At 42.6% G+C, this 21,553-nt stretch overlaps 1 protein-coding gene and 2 non-coding genes across 5 annotated transcripts in view; 2 read left to right on the top strand and 1 right to left on the bottom strand.

Annotated features, from left to right (window-relative positions):
* The first annotated feature begins 6,943 nt into the window (after positions 1-6,943).
* The window catches only part of LOC116751957 (zinc finger protein 791-like), a 49,634-nt gene continuing 35,024 nt past the window's right edge, over positions 6,944-21,553 (top strand). For 2 of the 3 annotated variants that reach the window (XM_032628466.1, XM_032628467.1), the window contains exons 1-2: positions 6,944-7,070; positions 10,858-10,902. In XM_032628466.1, coding sequence (XP_032484357.1) covers positions 10,885-10,902 — 18 coding nt within the window. In that variant the 5' untranslated portion in view covers positions 6,944-7,070; positions 10,858-10,884. The remainder of the gene's footprint in view (positions 7,071-10,857; positions 10,903-21,553) is intronic. The other variant, XM_032628468.1, reaches the window with a different exon arrangement.
* Positions 14,290-14,393, top strand: LOC116752368. The gene has a single exon (XR_004349453.1). It is a non-coding gene; the product is annotated as a U6 spliceosomal RNA (small nuclear RNA).
* Positions 20,760-20,832, bottom strand: TRNAG-UCC. The gene has a single exon. It is a non-coding gene; the product is annotated as a tRNA-Gly (tRNA).

The raw sequence follows: 21,553 nt of genomic DNA, 5'->3' as shown, positions 1-21,553 counted from the left end.
CAAAGACCCAACACAGCCAAAAAAAAAAAAAAGACTGCTTTTGACTTCTTTTTGACATGGACCCTTCTATGATACAGGCACTGAAACTAAAGCAAATGGTGGAAGAAGAATTGGTGCTATAGAAACATTTTTTTAGAAATGAATGAAATATTTTTAGAGAAATGAATAAGCAAAAGAGTCAGACAGAAATTACAGTGTATTTCCATAAAATTACACCTCTCCTGCCTTCCCTTCCACCTTCTCCACCTCTTCCACCTTTGCCATCCCTCAGAGAGCTAGACCACCCCCTCCTATTCAGTCTACTCAATGTGGAGACAAGGATGAGACCCTTTATGATGATTCACTTCTACTTAATGAATAGTAAATATTCATCATACTGTACAGTTAATCTTTATTGTATATGTGTGTGAATGTCTTCATGTGAAAATCTAATAACTGTGGCAAGAACTGTATGAGATGTTTTTGTGTCATTATTGTCATCATCTCTTAATTATTATCATCTGCAAGACTTGTATGGAAGTGGAAAGCCTATCCTTACCTAGGTATAAAGTGAGTGATATTTAATACAAAATTAGTGATGTGTAAATTTTATTACTGTTTTATAACTTTGCTTTCAAAGAATTACATTACCATACAGTATGCTTCTCTCTCGTAACTGGAGAAACTGCATATCAGCCTATGATCACAGGTAAGTGGTTTTTTCAAAAAATGGAACAATGTTTTCAATACTGTATTATGAATATGACCATAATACATGATAAACATTTTATAATGATTCATTCATTAGTTATAGGCTAGGCTACCATGAAGCAACTGTATCCATTACACGAGGCTACCATAAAGCAATCATATTGCCATTTCTTCATTATCAGTGCATCAATCATTATAATTATGAATTTCTTTTTCACATTATCTTTTCATTTTTGATGTCATGTTAGTAATACATATAACATCACGGCGTTTTGTATCATATAAGACAATATTGATGGAGGTACTGATAGACAATTCATCTTGTAAACTGAAGACAAACTTATGGTATTGATAAATACAGTACAGTACTGTAAATGTATTTTCCTTATGAGTTTCTTAATAATATTTTATTTTCTCTTGCTTACTTTCTTGTAATTATACAGTCATATCACGTACAAAATATGTGCTAATCAGCTGTTTATGTTTTCTGGTCAACAGTAGTCTATTAATAAAGTTTTGGGGGAGTCAATAGTTATATGTAGATTTTTGACTGCCTGGGGAAAGCACCTCTAACCCCTGCATTGTTCAAGGGTCAGCTGTAGTTGACAACCTACAGCACCCTCTCATGATAAAAACCCTCAGCAAACCAGGTATTGATAGAAATTTCCTTCACATGAAAATGAGCATCGATGAAAAAAATCACAGCTGATATTATATTTAATTGTGAAAAACTGGATGCTTTCCCCTGAATATCAGGAAGGAAACAATGATATCTGCTCTTATCATTTCTATTTGACAATACCCTGGGGGTTTTAACCAGGACAATTGTGCAATGAATAAATCAATGAAAAGGAAATAAAATGAATCCAGGTTGGATAAGAGAAAGTAATGCTGTCTCTACGTGTAGATGATGTATCCTGTAAATAGAAAACTCTAAGGAATCCACTTTTTAAAAAAAACATTAGAAATGATAATCGAGTTTGGCAAGGTTGTAGGGTACAAGATCAATATATAAAAATACATTCTATTTCTAATCACTTGCAGCAAAAAATCTGAAAATGAAATTAAGAAAACATCCATTCAGAAGAGCGTAAAAATGAATAAAATAGGGGAGAGGGATAAATTGGGATTGACATTTAATAGATGGCTAATAAAAGCCTACTGTATAGCACAGGAAACTCTGCTCAATACTCTGTGATGGCCTATATGAGAAAATAATCTTAAAAAAGAGTGGATATATGTATATGTATAACTGATTCACTTTGCTGTACACCTGAAACTAACACAACATTGTAAATCAACTGTACCACAATAAAAACGAATAAAATAGTTAGGACTAAATTCAACAAAAAGATACCAAGCAAAAACTCTGAAATCCACAAAACATTGTTGAGCAAAGTTAAAGATCTAATTACATGGTATAACCTCCCATGTACGTACATTGGAAGACAATATTTTGAGATGGCAATACTCCTCCAAATGATCCACAGATTGAGTGCAATCTCTGTCAGAATCCCAACTGACTTCTTTATAGAAATTGTTAAACTGTTTCAAAAATTCAAATAGAATTGCAAGGTATCCGGAATAACCAAAACAATGAAAGCAAAAATCAAGTAGGAGGACTCACATTTCCTTATTTCAAAACTTTCTGCTGAACAATGGTAATAAAGGTAGTGTGGTAATGACATGGGGATGGACATATAAATCATTGGAATAGAATGAGATTTCATAAATAAACCCATCCGTCTGTGGTCAACTGGTTTTCAAACACAATGCCAAGAATGGGAAAAGAATATTATTCTTAAAAGTTGGCACTGGGACGAGTGGATAGCCACATGCAAAAGAATGAAGTGGATGTTTACATCACACCACATACAGTAATTTACCAAAATGGATCAAAGACCTAAACATAAGAGGTTAAACCTTAATACTCTTAGAAAAAACGTAGGGACTTCCCTGGAGGTCCAGTGGTTAAGACACTGCACTTCCACTGCAGGGGCACAGGTTCAATTCTTGGTCCTTGAACTAAGATCCTCGCATGACCAGTGGCGCGGCCAAAATATATATGTATATGGAGGAAAATATTCATGACCTCGGATTTGGCACAAAATTATTCAAGATGACACCAAAAAAACAGACAACTTGAATTTAATCAAAATTATTAGCTTTTGTACTTAAGAGTATACTATCAAAAAGGTGAAAACACATATTGGGACCCAAGTTTACTATCGTGGGAATATAGAATGGTGCAGCCACTTTATTTATTTATTTTTAATTAATTTATTTACTTACTTATTTTTGGCTGCATTGGGTCTTCCTTGCTGTTCGCGGGCTTTCTTTAGTTGCAGCGAGCAGGGGCTACTCTTCGTTGCGGTGTGTGGTCTTCACATTGTGGTGGCTTCTCTTGTGGAGCCCAGGCTCTAGGCACGCAGGTTTCAGTAGTTGTGGCACTCGGGTTCAGTAGTTCTGGCGCACGGGCTTAGTTGCTCCGCAGCGTGTGGGATCTACCCGGACCAGGGCTCGAAGCCGTGTCCCTTGCATTGGCAGGCGGATTCTTAACCACTGTGCCACCAGGGAAGCCCGGTGCAGCCACTTTAGAAAACAGTATGGCATGGGAATTCCCTGGCAGTCCAGTGGTTAGGACTCCGCGCTTTCACTGCTTGGGGCCTGGTTCTATCCCTGGTCAAAGAACTGAGATCCTGCAAGCCGGGCGATGCGACCAAAACACACACACATGCGCACACACACACGCGCGCACACACACACACACACGCACACACAAAATCCCCACAAAAACAAACAAAAAAAAACAGTATAGCAGTTCCTCAAAAATTATATTCAAAGTTACCATGTGATCCAGCAATACTGTTTCTGGGTATGTACTCCCAGGACTCAGATATTTCTACACCCATGTTCACCGGAATGTTATTCATGAGCCAAAAGGTGGTAGCAACTCATGTGTCCATCAAAAATGAATGGATAACAAAATTTAGTATATACATAGAATGGAATTTTATTCAGATTTAGAAAGAAAGGAAATTCTAACATATGCTGTAACATGGGTGAAACGAGAACATCATGCTAAGTGAAATAAGCCAGTCAAAAATGGACAACTACTATATGAATCCACTTGTATGAAGTACTTAGAATAGTGAAATTCATAGAGACAGAAAGTAGAATGGTGGTTGGTAGGGCCCGGGGGAAAGGGAAGTGGGAGATGTTGTTTAATATGTTTAGATTTTCAGCTTTGAAAGATGAAAACACTTCTGAGATTGATTTCCCAATGTCAGTGTACTTCTCACTACTGAACTGGACATTTAAGATGTAAACTTCATAGTATATGTTAAAAGTTAAAATTTTAAAGCAAGAGAAGGAAAACACAGCCCACAGAATGGAAGAAAGTTTTGCAAATAAAATATCTAAGGGATTTGTATTGAAGGTATATAAAGAACACTAATAACTCAGTAAGAAGTCAAATAACCCAATTTTACAATATGAAAGAATGTAAATAGACATTTTTAAAGGAAAATGTACAAACGGTCAAGAACACATTAAAAGATGCTTGCACTAGCCATCAGAGAAATTCAAATCAAAACCCCAATGAGAGGGACTTCCCTGGTGGTGCAGTGGTTAAGACTCCATGCTCCCAATGCAGGGGGCTGGGGTTCAGTCCCTGGTCAGGGAACTAGATCCCCCACACATGCCACAACTAAGGAGCCCATCTGCCACAGATAAGAGCTGGTGCAACCAAATAAATATATTTTTAAAAATGAGATACCACTTCACAACCACTAGGATAGCTAGAGTTTAAAAAGTGAGATAATAAAAGTTTTGTGGATGATATGGGAAAATTGGAACCCTCAACCACTGCCGGTGGGAATATAAAATGGTGCAACAACTTTGGAAAACAAATCTGGCAATTCCTCAGAAATTAAACCTAGAATTACCATAGGACCCATCAATTCATTCCTAGCTATATGCCCAATAGAGATGAAAATATGTCCAAACAAAAATTTGTACACGAAAGTTTATTGCAACGTTATTCATAATAGCCAAAAGGTGGAAAGAAACTAAATGTCCATTAAGAAATGAGTAAATAAAGAAAATGTGTTTTATGCATACAGTGGAATATTATTCAGCCATAAAGATGAATGAGGTATCCATACATGCTACCACATAGAAGTTCCTTGAAAAAGTTATGCTAAGCAACTGAAGTTAATTACAAAGACAATATTTCATATGATTCCATTCGTATATAACTCCAGAACAGGGAAATGTATAGAAACAGAAAGATTAGAGGTTGCCTACAACTCTGGCTTGGAGAAGGAAGATGGGAAGATAGGGAAGTGATATCTAAAGGGTACCGGGGTTTCTTTTAGAGGTGACAAAAATGTTCAAAACTGGGGGCTTCCCTGGTGGCGCAGTGGTTGAGAGTCCGCCTGCCGATGCAGCGGACACGGGTTCGTGCCTCGGTCCGGGAGGATCCCACATGCCGCGGAGCGGCTGGGCCCGTGAGCCATGGCCGCTGAGCCTGCGCGTCCGGAGCCTGTGCTCCGCAACGGGAGAGGCCACAACAGTGAGAGGCCCGCATACCACAAAAAAAAAAAAAAAAAAAAAAAAAAAAAAAAAAAAAAAAAAATGTTCAAAACTTGTGGTGCTGATTGAACATATCTGTGAATGTACTGAAAAACATTGACTTGTACACATTAAAGGGATGCAGTGTATGGTATGTGTATTTTACCTCAATAAAACTATTCAGATAAATAAATGCATTAGAAGTTTTGAATCAATGTGTTAAGAATATTAAAAGTTTTCAAGTATATCCCACATTTTCAAAACTTATTGTGTTTCATATATATATAATGTTCAATGTCAATTATACCTCGTTTGGGGTTTTTTTGATTTGGGTTTTGTTTTTGTTTTGCAGTACCGGGCCTCTCACTGTTGTGGCCTCTCCCGTTGCGGAGCACAGGCTCTGAACGCGCAGGCTCAGCGGCCATGGCTCACGGGCCCAGCCGCTCCGCGGCATGTGGGATCTTCCCGGACCGGGGCACGAACCCGTGTCCCCTGCATTGGCAGGTGGATTCTTAACCACTGTGTCACCAGGGAAGCCCCCAAAACGTATTGTTTTTTGTTATATTGGTAAAAATAGTAACTAGGGGCTTCCCTAGTTGCACGCAGCAACGAAGACCCAATGCAGCCAAAAATAAATAAATAAATTTATAAAAAAATAGTAACTGGATTGCCTTAGGGATATCATAGCCGTTTACATTTCAAAATTTCTAGGCACACACTCTGAAACTAAAATAAATTTCCTTCTAGTGTAAAATGTATACCTGAGAGTATTGTTGAACACATCTCGCAAATTATGATTGGTGGGAGAAGAGTCCCTGTTCCCAGGCAAGGGCTGCAGGGTTCAAACTTCCCACCAGAGTCAAGTGCTTGGGAGGCCAGGGGATTCTCTAACTAAAATACCACATGTGTGGAGAGGGAAAAGTGACGGCCTCAACGCTGTCAACAAAGATAAAAATGGAGCCAGACTCTTTATTACACATGGTGAGGTCATTTTTCAGTGTGTTTGTAAACAAGGGTCACAGTATCCTGAGTGGCCTCACAGTCTATGCCAAGTATTGCCCCGTGGAGGACCGCAAACCCTCTTTTCCCAGTTGGCCTGACCAGGGCGCCCCTCTTGCTTTGGATAAGGACGTCGGTTGTTCCGGAATCTTACTCTGGAATTCCCTGAGCACACCTGTGTCCCCACATTCTGAAAGATTTGAGGAAGACGCCACTGTCCCTCTAGGGCCAGTGACAAGTGTGGTTTAAAGGCAAACGTCGCTGCGGCATCCCTGGTGGCGCAGTGGTTGACAGTCCGCCTGCCGATGCAGGGGACGCGGGTTTGTGCCCCGGTCCGGGAAGATTCCACATGCCGCGGGGCGGCTGGGCCCGTGAGCCATAGCCGCTGAGCCTGCGCGTCCGGAGCCTGGGCTCCGCAACGGGAGAGGCCACAACAGTGAGAGGCCCGCGTACCGAGAGAAAAAAAAAAAAAAAAAAAAGGCAAACGTCGCTGGAAGGGACAAGCTCCTGCCCACCTGTGGAAACTGGTTCTGCTCAATCATGTGACCTCCTGACCCGTTGTCACTCAGGAGAAAGGGGGGGGGCGGGTGCTTGCGAACTGTCCAATCAGGGGCGCAGCAGGGTAAAGTGGGTGGGCCACGCTCTGCAAACTGCGTGGACGCTCGTGGCCACGCTTTGCGTGGAATCTCGTCTGCGTTTACGTGTCTCAGGTGGAGACTGCTGTTGTCTGCTACAACGTAAATACGTGCTGCACGGGCCGCGGGAGTCTATGGGAAGACGCCGGAGGAGCCCAAAGCCGGGAAATGGTGAGTGTGCTGGGCCAGGTGTCCCAAGACAGGGAGGAGGGACAGTCTGAACCGGCCGTGGCGGGACGTGGGCCTCCCGGCGCGGTAAACTCAGGAGTCTGCGGACCCAAAATCGCAGGGGGCGCCGTTCAGACCTCATTCCCTCCGGCTGTCGCAGTGGCGGGGCTGGGTCGGCAGCCGGGACCCCGGGCGTCCTGTCCCGTCACTGCAGGCGGTGACAAGCCTGGAGTCTCTCTGGGCAGCTCTTCGCCCACAGCCCCGCAACTCCTCTAGAAAGTGTGGTGACCATGGGGAGGGTTATCAGGGGACAATCGTGATTCCGTCTCCGTGGTTCGTGCGTGGGAGGAGCTGTGGTCTGTGGGGTCCCAGTCTCTCCTTTCTCCCCAGGGGGCACTCGTTTTCTCCTGAGTTTTCCAAATGTTTGGAGAGCAGGGTCTCAAATCCAGGGTCCAGACTAATTTCCAGATTAGCTCTTCTTAAAACTGGCAATAAATCTCTAAATTTCCACATCCCTCCCTCATTCCCACAGCCAACTTTTCGTCTTCAATTCAGAGCATCATTATCAACTCTTCGTTCTCCCTGGTGTATTTCAAACAGACCCAGTATTTTAATTGTTTATCCTTTTTCTTTGTTTAAAAAATTATTTATTTTTGGCTGTGTTGGGTCTTCATTGCTGCACGCGGGCTTTCTCTAGTTGCGGTGAGCTGGGGCTACTCTTGGTTGCGGCACACGGGCTTCTCATTGCAGTGGCTTCTCGTTGCGGAGCATGGGCTCTAGGCGCATGGGCTTCAGTTGTGGCTCACGGGCTCAGTAGTTGTCACTCGCCGGCTCTAGAGCATAGGCTCAGTAGTTGTGGCGCACGGGCTTAGTTGCTCCGCGGCACGTGGGATCTTCCCGGACCAGGGCTCGAACCCGTGTCCGCTGCATTGGCAGGAGGATTCTTAACCGCTGCGCCACTAGGGAAGTCCCTATACTTTTTCTAAAGAGTCATGGGTGGCTCTTTTTTAAGGATTTATACATGCTGTGGATATTTTCCATGAGAGGAAATCTGAGAATAACCACCAGGAACTGACACCAACCACCTGGAACTGAAACCGTGTAACTCAGATTGGGGCTTGAACCCACGGTCTTTTAACTGAGATCTCACACCTGGTCTCAGGACTTAATGAAGCTCAGGTCCTTGATGTCTCATCGCAGAAAGAATTCAGTGAGAGACAAAGCGATAGGTAAGAAGTGGACACACTCCACAGACAGAGTGTGGGCCATCTCAGAAGGTGAGAGTGGCACCGGGGTGTGGGGTTGGCCATTTTTATAGGGGTGGATAATTTCATAGGCTAATGAGTGGGAGGGGTATTCCAGCTATTTTGGAGAAGGGGTGGGGATTTCCAGGAATTGGGCCACCGCCCACTTTTTGACCTTTATGCTCGGCCTTGGAACTGTCATGGCACCTGTGAGTGTGTTACAGTGAGTGTATACTGAGGCTCAAGGTCTAGTGGAAGTCAACTTGTCCGCCATCTTGGACCTATTCTGTTCTAATCAGTTTATGTCATGTCCTCAGGCTATGTCATTCTTTTAAAGGTTGTGCCGTGTCCCCTTCCCTCCTGTTTCAGAGCTACATTGTGTGAAATCTTTGTGCCTCTCCTCGAGGATCTTTCTTGGGCACAGACATCCTATGGGTAGTCCTTTAGGTAGAGTTTCTTCTTTGGAAACGTTCCTGGGTGTTCTCTCCTGTAATCACTTCCCCTCCCTGGGTTTGTCACCCTGGAAAGATTTATTCGTGTATGTGAGCCTCAGTTATTCAAAAAATTAAAATTTATGTAAGCAGTGGAGCTTGAACGATAGCATTTTCCAAAGAGGCAAGAAATAGGTGAGTTTCAGAAAAAAGAAAATATTCTTGTATTACATTGCATTAAAAATTCTTGTTTCTTTTTTCTTCCCTCCCTGAGCAGGCATAGTAATATCCTGAGGTCTGTTCTTTTTGTTTTGGGGTTTTTTTTTTGGGGGGGTGGGGGGTTGTTCAAATGCAATTCCAGGGCTTAGGCTTGAGGTGTTCAAGTACAGTTTTTAAAAAATTTTTATTGAAATATAGTTGATTTACAATGTGTTAGTTTCAGATGTACAGTCAAGTGATCCAGTCATATATATACATATATACGTGTATATTTATATGTGAATATATGTATATATACTTTTTAGATGCTTTTCCATTACAGGTTAGTGATATTGAGTATAGTTCCCTGTGCTATACAGTAGGTCCTTGTTAGTTATCTGTTTTATATATAGTAGTGTGTATATTTTAATCCCAAACCCCTAATTTACCCCCCAATTATGTTTTTATAAAACAATTTCTTGCTGTGAAATAATTAATTAATATCATTATTTTCTGAGAGTAATAGATACTTATGCGTTTTCTTGTTGAACTAGAAAAAAGCCTTACACTTTTTCCCTCCTTTCTACATAAACACTAGGTTTGTGTGATTTTGCTAGATTCTTCAGCCACTGGGGTCATTTAAAATAGCATCGTGTGGTCCAAAGCAATGTGACTGGGAGCAGAGGCCTGAGGTCAGTGACTCAAGGTGAGGCCCCCTTGAGGCTGCAAAGGGAAGTACTTGAAGGCCCAGCTGGTTCTTCCTGGAGAGCCCAGCAGGTGTCCTACCTGCTCACACCCACCATGGAAGGAGCCTTTAAGCTGAGAGAAGCTACAGAGCCCTGGAAAGCTGGGGATAACAACTGCACATGGCAGAAAGGGTTTGGGGGGAGATGGGATGGTGATGCCCCTTTTGAGGTTGTAACCGTGGTTCCCGCGGGTCTGTTTCTAGGTATAGGCTGGAGTTGTTGGGTTTTTTTTTTTTAATATAAATTTATTTATTTATTTTTTGGCTGAGTTGGGTCTTTGTTGCTGCGTGTGGTCTTTCTCTAGTTGCTGCAAGCAGGGGCTACTCTTCGTTGTGGTGCACGGGCTTCTCATTGCGGTGGCTTCTCTTGTTGTGGAGCACGGGCTCTAGGCATGTGGGCTTCAGTAGTTGTGGCTTGCGGGCTCTAGAGTGCAGGCTCAGTAGTTGTGGCACATGGGCTTAGTTGCTCCACGGCATGTGGGATCTTCCCGGGCCAGGGCTTAAACCCTTGTCCCCTGCATTGGCAGGTGGTTTCTTAACCACTGCGCCACCAGGGAAGCCCTAGGTTGGAGTTTTACATCCACAGTGTAGCTGCGCTCAGAGTGTAATTTGTTTACATTGAGAAAGTCTGTGACAGGAGTTCTGTGTCCTGGGTTAGGGGTCATGAATTTGGGAGTTCTTTTGGGTCAGAATCTTAAATTGAATTCTACTGAGAGTTTTCTCACTGTGGGAATGGAAGCCTGAAAAAGGGAGTGGTTCCATTATTCCCCAGGGAGGGGAGGGCGTGTGGCGCTCCCAGAGTCCATCCCTGTGGCTGCTCAGGTGCCCCCACCCTCCTTCACCAGGGACTGACCTGGTCCAGCGGTTCTATCTCAACCAGGAGAGGCTAGTGGGTGTTAAACTTTCAAACAGGCTCCTTCTGTCCTGTGAGATGCTGACTGCTTATCTGTGCTGATTCCAATATTTGTGTCTCTTTCCTCTGGATTCTTTTATCCATTGAATAGTGCAGCCCTTTGGCTGTAGTTTCCCTTAGCACTTTGTAATTAATTCCCTGTGTGGGAAATAACATTTTTAGTTTCTTGGGCTTAAAGAAAAATCTCAGTTGATTGAGAGATATGATGTCAGTAAGGCAAGAAAATTGTGGAACTAAATAGAATTTTTGTTCCTTTTAGGGAAGAGAACCTCAAGATGTGAGATGAATGTGTTTACGTTTTCAGGTATGTGTTTCATTTTACATCAGTGTGTGCATGTCCTTAGAGAATACTGAAATTTAAAAGGCAGGGAACTCCCTGGCAGTCCAGTGGTTAGGACTCGTGGCTTTCACTGCTGGTTCAATCCCTGGTCAAGGAAATAAGATCCTGCAAGCCGTGCAGCACAGCCAAGAAAAAAAAAAAAGCTAAAGCAATTGATGTGAGGACAGCTAATCAAAGCTTACATACATCTTTGAAAATTCCACTGCATTTAAAGAACTAAACCCAAACCCCTGTTGCATTATAATGTTATATTGATTTCTGAAAATACCACCCTCCCCCATATGAGATATAGGGAAGGGACAAACTAGGATCCACCTTGTCATTTTAGTTAGCAAGGGATTTGAAAATTATGGTTTATACTTTTGTAACCATTAGTGTTCAAAGGAATTAGATCTTAACAATAGTTTCCTGTGTACAAAAGTTAAAATTAAAGAAAGACTATTAAATGGTAACACAGGGTGTATATACTTTGCTTATTTTCAAGAAACCTGTGAGATACAAAAGCCTAACTTAAGCAAAGTCACTGCCCACCTATCCTGGTCCCCTCCAGCATTGTTACTCCAGCCATTGCAAATACACAGTTTTAATCATTTCTTGAGCTTCCTGTTAATGTTTCTTTATATAAAAACAAGCCATTGTGAATTCATATTTTTCATACCCAAGTTTGTCCTTACAATGAGTAGTCAGACTCCACATTTTTGAAACTTGATGAAAGTATAGTTGGTATACAATGTTGTGTTAATTTTTGCTGTACAGCAAAGTGATTCAGTTATACATATATACATTCTTTTTCATATTCTTTTCCATTATGGTTTATCACAGGATATTGAATATAGTTCCCTGTGTTACACAGTAGGACCTTGTTGTTTATCCATTCTATATATCACAGTTTGCATCTGCTCATCCCACATTCCCAGTCCTTCCCTCCCCCAGCCCCCCTCCCCCTTGGCAACCACAAGTCTGTTCTCTGTGTTTGTACGGACTCCACGTTTTTTGATGTTTACCGACAGCTTACGCCTCCCTTCTCTCTTCCCCTTGTGTCCACTCCCGGAAAAGCCGATAACAAAGTCTGTAGTCCTCTGGCATTAGTTTCACATTCCAGCCACACAAGTCCCTGTCTGTGTGCAGAACTCTTATCCTGGCCCAACCCCTGACAAAGATTCTTTGCTTGACCAGAGAATCGTTGGTTCTGACCCTAAACCTTCTCCTGGGCCTATCTGCGTAGTTCCTCGTGAAATCCAGTTTTACCAGAAACCCTGCTGCATCAGTTAAACCGAATTCCCCAGCTGCCCATGTCTGATTGCCTTCTGTATCTGATTGGGTTCCTACACTCCCACCATTGCTCAGGTGATGTGTGATCACCCTGGCCCTTCAGTAAGAATCCTGTTAGGTCAGTTTATCCAGACCCACCAATCCCTGGTTTTTCTTTTAGTAATTTTCCATCCACTGACGCCCCCCACCCTGCTCTCTGGCCATGAATTCCCACTTCCACGTGCTGTATTCAGAGTTGAGCCTAGTCTCATTTCCCCCTGGCTGTGAAATCCCATCGCAGTGGTCTCTGTACCTGTCCCAGGGGTTCTGGATAAAATCTGCTTTACCTCTTTGACAAGTGTCACTGAATATTTTTCCTTTAACATCCCCTAGCCATGATAAAAATCCAGGCCAGGCTCCTTTCCTTGCTTTCTGAAGCCTTCTCAGAGCTGCTTGAGAGGCCAGCCCTGCCCTCCCCCCAAGAGTGCAATTACGTGGGTCATAGACCTTTTTTTTTTGGCCCCGCCGGGTGGCATGCGGGATCCTAGTTCCCTGACCAGGGATCGAACCTATGCCCCCTGCATTGGGAGAGCGGAGCCTTAGCCACTGGACCACCAGGGAAGTCCCGGTCATAGGCTTTTTCCTACCCTGAGTGTGTGTGTGTTTGCATGACACACCAGCATCAGTCTCAACATGGAAATCACACCTCTGCAGGTGGCAAGAACAGTTGGTGTGGTGAGCAGCCTGGCCAGACGTGACCACCACCTGTGGGTCTGTCTTCTCTTGCTCTGACTCGCCCACCTGCTGTGTTGTCTTATGGCAGCCGGGGCTGTGGGCTGCTAGGTGCCAGGGACCTCGTGCTGTGAGCTGTGCTGCCTGTGTTGCATTGCTGACCATACCAAGCCTCAGTTTTAGATTCAGCAGACGAGAGTTGGCAGTTTCAAGAATTCCTAGGCTTTGGGGAGCAGCAGTATGGGATTGGCGCCCTCCTTGTATTAGTCCTGGGTTGATATCTTTGCCAGGATTTATCTGTGTGTTAGAGTGAAGCTGTGACAGAGGCAGGCTTGGCCCCGACACACCCCAGTGAGGGTGAGAGAGAGAGAGACTATGCCCTGTGCAAGAGGTGGCTCCATTGAGTGTTGCTCTTGAAAGAACAGTCATTTAAAAAGACAGAAAACGAGAAGAGGGGGAAAGACAGCCAATAGATGGCAGGCTGAATCCGCCCTCCTAATACCAGGGGGCGCACCAGGACCCCTAAGTACCTCTGCTGCTGCCCCTGTCTCTACTGCAACAAAGCTCCTGACCGTCAGAGTTACAGGGGGCAACACCCATGGCATCCTTGTGGCACAGCCAAGGGATTAGTTCTAATGGACCTAAACCTGGGGTCCTTAAACCCTATAAAGCAACCTGTTGTCCTGGAGGAGACCCCTATTCCTCATGGCATTAATGTGAGGCCCTCTGGAGGGAAAAATTTTATAAATACCAGGGTAGAGAGGTCACCCTCTCCCCCGAAGTATATACAGTGACTGAAAAACTAAAACAGGGAAGGACAGGAGAGAAGAAATAAGTGAAAAAATACTGAAACAAAGGTCCACAATTTAACCCAACTGGAAATCTAAAATATAGTAAAAAGAATTTACACAACAGAAAAGATAAAGGGGCACTGTTTGGTTTCTGAGGCCTCTACAACATAGTTTCTGAATTAATTTTGTCATCTGCTATATTGCATTGATTCACAAACCTTCATGCAAATAATACTGGGTCTCGGGCTTCCCTGGTGGCGCAGTGGTTGAGAGTCCGCCTGCCGATGCAGGGGATACAGGTTCGTGCCCCCATCCAGGAAGATCCCACATGCCGCGGAGAGGCTGGGCCCGTGAGCCATGGCCGCTGAGTCTGCGCGTCCGGAGCCTGTGCTCCGCAACGGGAGAGGCCACAACAGTAAGAGGCCTGCATATCGCAAAAAATAATAATAATAATACTGGGTCTCACGGTACAGTTATATTAGGATCCCACTAAACTTAAGCAAGGTAAGATAATCTCTAAGATGATCTAAGATTCCCAATAATCTTAGAGGAGTTACTGAATATAAAATAGGGGACAGTGCTTGCTTCAGCAGCACATATACTAAAATTGGAATGATACAGAGACTAACATGGCCCCTGCGCAGGGATGACACGCAAATTCGTGAAGCTTTCCATATTTAAAAAAAAAAATTATCAAAGCTATAAGACCCACCGATAGACAGTAAACTTTACTATGTTAATAAAAACTACATGTGCTATATCGCACATTTTAAAAATATTTTGATAACTGTATTTCTACATAATTTGTTTCCTTTATAATTCTATGTATTTTTTGCAATAAAAACATTATTCCAAAAATATAAATATAAAAAAAATAAAATAGGAGACAAATAAGCATGTCTCACCTTAACCATCAGCCAACTTGCCTAAAGACCCCATGGTCATAGGATTCATTTGTCCTAAAGTATGCTATAGTGAACAGGAAAGCTCTGAACTAATGATTCACAATTTAAAATTAAATAATTTTTTAAAATAAATTTATTTATTTATTTTTGACTGCTTTGGGGCTTCGTTGCTGCACGTGGGCTTTCTCTAGTTGCAGCAAGTGGGGACTACTCTTCATTGTGGTGTGCGGGCTTCTCATTGCAGTGGCTTCTCTCATTGTGGAGCACAGGCTCTAGGCACATGGGCTTTGGTAGTTGTGGCACACGGACTCAGTAGTTGTGCCACGCTGGCTCAGTACTTGTGGCTTGCGGGCTCAGTACTTGTGGCTCGCGGGCTCTAGAACGCAGGCTCAGTAGTTGTGTGCATGGGCTTAGTTGCTCCACGGCATGTGGGATCTTCTTGGACCAGGGCTTGAACCCGTGTCCCCTGCATTGGCAGGCAGATTCTTAACCACTGCGCCACCAGGGAAGTCCTTAAATAATGTTTTTGTCAATTCCAAATTGGCTTGACAAAATGGGACCCCACAGATTTATCCCCCAGGTGAATAATGTGTGCCAAAGTAAACTAAACAGGGCTTTGAAGAATTGAAAATCATTACAAAAAATTATTTCGTGAAGAGGTGATTACTTGCAGTGCTTCTCCTTTACACAGCTGAATTTGGCCTGTTCTAAAACATGAAAAGAAGGAATAGCACTTGGTACAACCACTGTGGAAAACATTATGGAGGTTCCTTAAAAAACTAAAAGTAGAACTAACATATGATCCAGCAACCCCATTCCTGGGCACATATCTGGAGAAAATCATAATTCAGAAAGATACGTGCATCCCAGTGTTCATTGCAGCACTATTTACAGTAGCCAAGCCATGGAAGCAATCTAAATGTCTATCAACAGAGGAACGGATAAAGAAGATGTGGTACATATATACAATGGAATATTGCTTAGCCATAAAAAAAGAATGAAATAATGCCATTTGCAGCAACATGCATGGACCTAGAGATTATCATACTAAGTGAAGTAAGACAGAGAAAGACAAATGTCATTATTTTAAAAAATGATACAAATGGAATCTAATTTTTAAAAAAATGATACAAATGAACTTATTTACCAAACAGAAACAGACTTACAGATATTGAAAGCAAATTTGTTTACCAAAGGGGAAACGTTGGGGGGAGGGATAAATCTGGAGCTTGGGATTTACATACACTTCTATATGTAAGACAGATAACCAACAAGGACCTACTGTAGAGCACAGGGAACTCTACTCAATATTGTGTGATAACCTATATGAGAAAAGAATCTGAAAAAGAATGAATATATCATATGTATAATTGAATCACCTTGCTATACACCTGAAACTAACACAACGTTGTAAATCAACTATACTCCAGTAAAATTAAAAAAAAAAAAAGGAATGAATGACACCTCACAGTGGATTACCTTTTGAGTTTGTGGTCTCACCACACAAACCCCTGTACCCAGTCCCCAACATTGTGGAAATTACTGACTCTGTCCAGTCAGCAGCTGGTAAATATCGTGCTCTCACAGATTTGGTTAAGTCTGTTGTGTTCAGTGCCTGTTTCAACAGTCTCTCAGCTTCAGTTGGCCTTCACCTCTTAAGGGATGTGATGCACTTTTAACTGGTTAACCTTAGGGAACTTGAACACCATTGTCACTGCACACAGTCTCTGCAGGCAGGATGTGAGCTGTATCGACCTTGCTCTGGGAGCACAGGTATGACATTACATTAATGACATTCTCCTCTGAGGAAGTTCATTTGGGGACATACAGATACTGAAAAAAGGAGCTCCTGGCAAGTGGATGGGTCATTAGCCCATCCATAAATAAGGCCCTGACACTGGTTACATTCTTAAGAATTACATGGTAAACAAGGGACTGTTCTCTCCCTGACACCATGAAGAAATAGCTGTTGTCCCTCTTAGCACTCACAGCATCTCCTAGGTTGTTTTGGTGCTTGGAAGGCAACATATTCTTTCCTTACAAACTTTACTTCTATGCAAGAAACTCCCCTCCTTGGCCCACACTTTATGACATTAGAGCTGTAACTACCACCAGGTACTGAGCTCTCCTGAAAACAGAGGATCTCCCAGGACCTGAGCATGTGACCCTCCACCCTGAAAACAGCCCCCCATGAGCTCAGCATGTCTACTGAGATTTGAGACATGACGGCAGAGTGCAACCTGAGCCCTCTGGCACAGCCTGCCTTCAGGAGGGGGCACCCACCCCCTCAGTCCCTTTCTAGATGCCACCGTTCTGGAAGAGGTCTCTTCACCATTCACTATGTTACCTATAGGTTTGTCATGTATGGTTTTTATTATGTTGAGGTATATTCGTTCTATACCTAAGTTGCTTCGAGTTTTTATCACGAAAGGATGTTAAATTTTGTCAAATGCTTTTTCTGCGTCTGTTGAGGTGATCATATAATTTTTTCCCTTTATTTAGTTAATTTGGTGTAACACATTTATTGATTTGCGTATGTGGAACCATCCTTGCATCCCAGGGATAAATCCAACTTGATCATGTTGTATAAGCCTTCTAGTGTGCTGTGAATTTGGTTTCTTTTATTTTGTAGAGGATTTTTACATCTATGTTCATCAGGGGTATTGGCTTGTTATTTTCTATTCTTGTAGTGTCCTTGTCTGGCTTTGGTATCGGTGATGCTGGCCTCATAAAATGAGTTTGGAAGTGTTCCCTTCTCTCCAGGTTGTTGCAAGAGTTTGAGAAGAATTGGTATTAATTCTTCTTTAAATCTTTGGTATAATTCAGCAGTGAAGCCGTGTGGTCCTGGACTTTTCTTTGTTGCGAGGCTTTTGATTACTGATTCAACCACCTTACTCCTTATTTAGCGGTTCAGATTTTCTGTTTTTGTGATCCAGTCACAGTAGGTTGTACGTTTATAAGAATTTATCTAATATGTCTACATCAGGGATCCCCAACCCCCCGGGCCACGAACTGATATGGGTCCGTGGCCTGTTAGGAACCGGGCCGCACAGCAGGAGGTGAGCGGCAGGCAAGCGAGCGAAGCTCCATCTGTATTTACAGCTGCTCCCCATCGCTCACATTACTGCCTGAGCTCTGCCTCCTGTCCGCATTATGGTGAGTTGTATAATTGTTTCATTATGTATTACAATGTAATAATAATAGAAATAAAGTACACAATAAATGTAATGCGCTTGAATCATCCTGAAACCATCCCCCCCTGCCCCCAGCCCGTGGAAAAATTGTCTTCCATGAAACCGGTCCCTGGTGCCAAAAAGGGTGGGAACCGCTGCTCTAGGTTATCCAATTTATTAGCATATAACTGTTCATAGTAATTTTTTATGATCCCTTATATTCCTGTTGTACCCCATATAATTTATCCTGTTTCATTTCTGATTTTATTAATTTGAATCTTTTCTTGTTTTTCTTAGTCTAGCTAATGGTTTGTCTTTTCAAACAACCAATTCTTAGTTACTTTGACTAGTTTTATACTTTCATGTGTTTTCACGTTACTAATTAGCATCCTTTCATTTCAGTTTGAGGAAATCCCTATAGCATTTCTTGTAAAGCAGGTGTGGTGGTGAACTCCCTCAGCTTTTGTTTGTTTGCAAAGTCTTTGTTTCCTTCATTTCTGAAGGACGGCTTTGGTGAGTAAAGCTTTCTCAGTTGGCAGTTTCTTTCTTTCAGCTCTTTGCATACGTCATGCCACTCTCTTATGGCCTCACGGTTTCTGCTGAGAAATTTGTTGATAGTCTGTTGGGGTTCCCTTTATGTGATGTATCACTTTCCTCCTGTTACTTTCAAAATTCTCTTTCTTTGATTTTTAATAATTCGATTATAATGCATCTTTATGAAGTCTTCTTTGGGTTTAACCTGTTTAGGGATATTTGAGCTTTAGGTACCTGGATGTCCATATCTTTCCCATTATTTGGGAAGTTTCCAGTCATCATTTCTTTAAATAGGCTTTCTACCCTTCTCCTTATAGACATTCCATATGCGTATATTATTTCTTTTGCTGGTGTCCCCTAATTCCCATAAGCTTTCTTCATTCCTTTTCATCTTTTTTTCTTCCTCTTTTCTCCTCTAACTGAATAATTTCAAATGAACAGTCTTCAGGTTCACAGATTCTTTTATCTGATTGATCAAGTCAGGTCTCGAAGCTGTATTTCATTTTTCAATTCATTTATTGTATTCTTCAGCACCAGAATTTCTGTTTGGTTCTTTGTGATTTCTATCTATCGGTCGAACATCTCCTTTTGTTCATGTATTGTTTATTTTGTTGAGTTGACTGTATGTATTCTTATGAAGCTCCCTGAGCTTCCTTTGAACAATTATCTTAAATTCTTCATTAGGCAATTTCTAGACCTCCATTTCTGTGGAATAGGTTCCCAGAAAGTTATTGAGTTTCCTTGTTGTCATTTTTCTGTGTGTGTGTGTGTTTGTGTGTTCATTCCTTGAGGTTTTGCACTGCTGTGTTCACATGTGAAGGAGCAGTCAATTCCTCCACTGACTGGTTTTGGGAAAGAAACACTTTTCACCAGTCAGCCCAGCTGGGAATTCTGTGATTCTGTCAGACCTTATCTATGAATGCACCCGCCTCACACCTCTTGTTCCCTCTTTAGCAGGAATTCTTAAGATTGTATGCCTTCGTTTGTTTTTTTGTTTTTCTTGTCTGCACCCCTCGGCATACAGGATCTTAGTTCCCCAGCCAGGGATTGAACCTGTGCCCCCTGCAGTGGAAGCGTGGAGTCCTAACCACTGGATCACCAGGGAATTCCCTGTATGCCTTCTTTTGATCCCTCACAACCAGGCAGGGTACTGAGAGCCTCCCATTTGTTTTCCTGAGATGTAGTCCCCTGAAATGCTTGTCTTCTTCCAGTGCCACTGAGTTGAGCCATCTGAATGCATGTGCTTACAAGACAGGGGAGAGGCTTTCCCTCGCTGTCTGGAGTACATACATGGAGCTGGCTATGGATGGGGTGGGAGGGTGGGGGAGTCAGGTGTGCAGAGCATTGGGTGTGCCCATGCACCAGACAGGAGTGTCTGCAGACATCATATCCCAAGTGGCCGAAATGCAAGCCTCCTGATGGAGTCTGTGAGGGACTAGTAGGATCTGCAGCCATTTGTTGTGTTCTGAGCCTTGATTTCTGTGGGTCCTTGCAACTCTTCCCTGCTCCCAGCCCTCTAGCTGTCCTGACTCCCTTAGTATTCTTGGTGAGATGAGAAATCACTGAGCCTCTCGGGCAGCATCTCACACCACTCGGGAAGCCAAGTGCTCAGTCACTACACTCTCACTTTCCCATGGGAGGAATCCTGGGCCACGGAGAACTCTTAGCATTGAGCTATGCCACCTTTGGGGAGGAGTGAGACTGTTCTTCGTACCTTTCTTGTGGTGTCTGTTCTCAGATTTTTTTGCTCCACTGGTGTGCTGGAACTTCTCCACTGGGCTCCCTGACTTCCACAAAGGTACTCTCATCCTTGACTGGTTGTCAAAATCAGTACACTGTGGGGAGATGACAGTAGAAAATTCCTCTTCCACCATCCTGCTGATGTCACTCTCTTATGGACCCAAGTGTTATTTAAAAGCGTGTTGTTTAATCTCCAAGTATTTGGGAGTTTTCCAACTATCTCTCTGTTACTGATTTCTAGATTAATACCATTGTGGTCTGCAAGCATATCTTGTATGATCTCTCTCTTTTCAAATTTAAGGCGAATTTTGTGTCCCAGAATGTGGTCTGTCTTGGTGAATGTTCCATATGATCTGGAGAAGAATGTGTATTCTGCTGTGTTTGGATGAAGTATTGCATGGATTTCAATTAAATCCACTTGTTGGATTGTGCTGTTTAATTTAAATATGTCCTTCCTGCTGGAACTCTTAATTACTGATGAGGGCATGTGAAGTCTCCAACTATAATGGTGAATTCATCTATTTCTCCTTGCCGTTCTAGTATTTTTTTCCTCGTATATTTTGCCCTGTGTTGTTATGCATGTAGACATTAAGTATTGCTATGTCCTCTTGGAAAATTGACACTTTGGGCTTTTTGTTTTGGTTTTTTTTTCGCAGGGTGGGGGTGGGCACAGCAAGCGGCTTGTGGGATCTTAGTTCCCTGACCAGGGATTGAACCCGGGGCCACAGCAGTGGAAGTGCCGAGTCCTAACCACTGGAACATCAGGGAATTCCCGACACTTTGAACATTACGTAATGTTCCTCGTTATCAGTGTGAGTTTTCCTTGCTCTGAAGTCTGCTTTGTCTGAAATTAATATAGCTATGCCATATCATTTGCAGCAACATGGATGGACCTAGAGATTATCATACTAAGCGAAGTACGTCAGAAAGAGAAAGACAAATACCATATGATCTCACTTATATGTGGAATCTAAAATATGACACAAATGAACATACTAAACAAAAACAGACTCACAGATACAGAGAACAGACTGGTTGCCGGGGGGTCGGTGGGAAGGAAGGATTGGGAGTTTGGGATTAGCAGATGCAAACTATTATATATAGGATAGATAAACAACAAGGTCCTACTGTATAGCATAGGAAACTATATTCAAAATCCTGTAATAAACCATAATGGAAAAGAATATGAAAAAGAATATATATGTATAACTGAGTCACTTTGCTGTACAGCAGAAATTAAACACAGCGCTCTAAATCGACTATATACTTCAGTAAAATTAAAAGAAATATATATGTGGCTATGCCAGTTCTCTTTTGTTTAGTGTTGGCGTGGTATATCCTTCTCCACCCTTTACTTTTTTTTTTCTTTTTGGCTGCACTGGATCTTAGCTGTGGCATGCTTGATCTTTAGTTGCAGCATGCGGGCTCTTAGCTGCGCCACATGGGCTTCTTCACTGCAGCATGGGATGCGGGATCTAGTTCCCTGACT

The sequence above is a fragment of the Phocoena sinus genome, chromosome 3, assembly GCF_008692025.1.
Source record: "Phocoena sinus isolate mPhoSin1 chromosome 3, mPhoSin1.pri, whole genome shotgun sequence".
NCBI lineage: Eukaryota > Metazoa > Chordata > Mammalia > Artiodactyla > Phocoenidae > Phocoena > Phocoena sinus.
Note: the sequence above shows the minus strand (reverse complement) of the source record. Positions and strands in the feature narration are given on the sequence as shown.